Source organism: Camelina sativa, chromosome 14 (genome assembly GCF_030686135.1).
Source record: "Camelina sativa cultivar CO46 ecotype springtype chromosome 14, ASM3068613v1".
NCBI classification, from domain to species: domain Eukaryota; kingdom Viridiplantae; phylum Streptophyta; class Magnoliopsida; order Brassicales; family Brassicaceae; genus Camelina; species Camelina sativa.
The window spans coordinates 21,263,907-21,265,462 of record NC_141893.1 but is presented as its reverse complement, the minus strand read 5'-3'; the positions used below and the strand labels follow the sequence as shown (position 1 = coordinate 21,265,462).

The window sequence follows — 1,556 nt, the reverse complement described above, 5'->3', positions numbered from 1 at the left end:
ACAACAATGTTTTTTTTTTCATTTAAATTCTAAAACGATTGACAAGAAAAACATTACAAAATAACTTGAAAACGCAAACACAAATAGGTTTTTATTAAAAATAAAAATAAAATAAAATCTCCTGATCGCGCCTGTTTCTGAATTTGCATTTAGTTTTTTTTTTTTAATATTGCGTGAGAACTGATGATTGTGCAAATTGTAGCCGCCATTTCCATTGATGAAGAATAATGCTGATAAGCATAGACGAGATGTTGGATTTGAAGTAGGTGCTTGGGTTTTCTTGAAACTAAAACCATATCGACAACAGTCTATCACCAAACATGCTTGTCAGAAGCTAGTGGCCAAATATTTTCGATCTTATGAGGTTATGGAGGTGATTGGGAAGGCGGCTTACATACTAAAGTTACCAGATGACTCAAAAATGCATCCAGTATATCATGTATCTCAGATTAAGAAGGTTTTGGAAGCGCATCATCAAATTATTCCTCTGCCAGATCTTTTTACTGAATCTGAGGAGCTGTCAATTGAAATGGAGGAAGTACTTAACTCCCATTACAGTGATAAGGGTGTGATGGAGGCATTAGTTCGAACGAAAGGTTTGCCTGATCATGAGAACACTTGGGAGGTGGTCAGAGAATTGCAGAAGCAGTTTCCTACTCTAGTGTTTGAGGACAAACTTCATTTTGAATAGGGATATTGATAAGCCTCATCAGGTGTATGTAAGAAGGAATTATAAAGGAAGAGCAATACATGTGGAGCAGGAGAGAAACACTTGCAAATAAAAATAGTTCATTGGTTTATATATTTTGTAAAAAGAATAGTTCTCATTATGTTGTTTGTGAGGAAACAAATGTGGCATTTGACTACTGTGAGAGACAGTTATGATCTAGTTGTGTCTACAACTTTTAGTTTTATTTTTCAAAAAACAACACAAAAATGAGTTTAAAGCTTTTATATTCAAAATTAAATCATAAATCCTAAACACTAAACCCTACCCCTAAAATCTATACCAATCTAAATTTGTCAATCCAAATTTATAAAAATAAATTCTATATACTTCAAATTTAATTTATTGTGTTTGTTGTATTTATGAGAAAAAAATTTGTGAATTTTTGGAAAAAGTCTTAAAATATGATATTTTTGAAGAAAAATAAAATAAAATGTGGTATTTTGAGTGATTCCTCTTTTATTAATTATCTGTATATTTTGTTTTTTTTATTAATATATTGGCAAGGATTTTGAAAAAAAAAAAATAGATAGACCAATATCTGAATAGTTTTTTTTTTCTTTTCATTTAAATTCTAAAAAGATTGACAAAAAAATCTATATATACATTTTTGGAGACATTTATAAAATAAATCCTCAAGTTGGCACTTATTTACAGACATACCATTAACATTAAATAATTAATTTAATAAATAAATTAACTCTACTTATATTTGATTTTTTTTATAGAAACTAATTATTTTAAAAGGTAGCAAACATAATTGTAAATATATACATATTTTATTTCTTTATTTTATAAGAAGGTGAGTGAAGAGGTATTGTTCTTTAAA

At 28.3% G+C, this 1,556-nt stretch overlaps 1 protein-coding gene across 1 annotated transcript; it reads left to right on the top strand.

The window, feature by feature from the left end:
- The first annotated feature begins 217 nt into the window (after positions 1–217).
- Positions 218–691, top strand: LOC147928478 (uncharacterized). Its single transcript, XM_087486167.1, has one exon. The coding sequence runs from the start codon at positions 218–220 to the stop codon at positions 689–691; it is 474 nt and encodes a 157-aa protein (XP_087342293.1).
- Positions 692–1,556: the final 865 nt, after the last annotated feature.

Excerpts from the sequence above, each read along its gene's own strand:
- LOC147928478 (XM_087486167.1), top strand. The coding sequence starts at position 218 with ATGAAGAATAATGCTGATAAGCATAGACGAGATGTTGGATTTGAAGTA.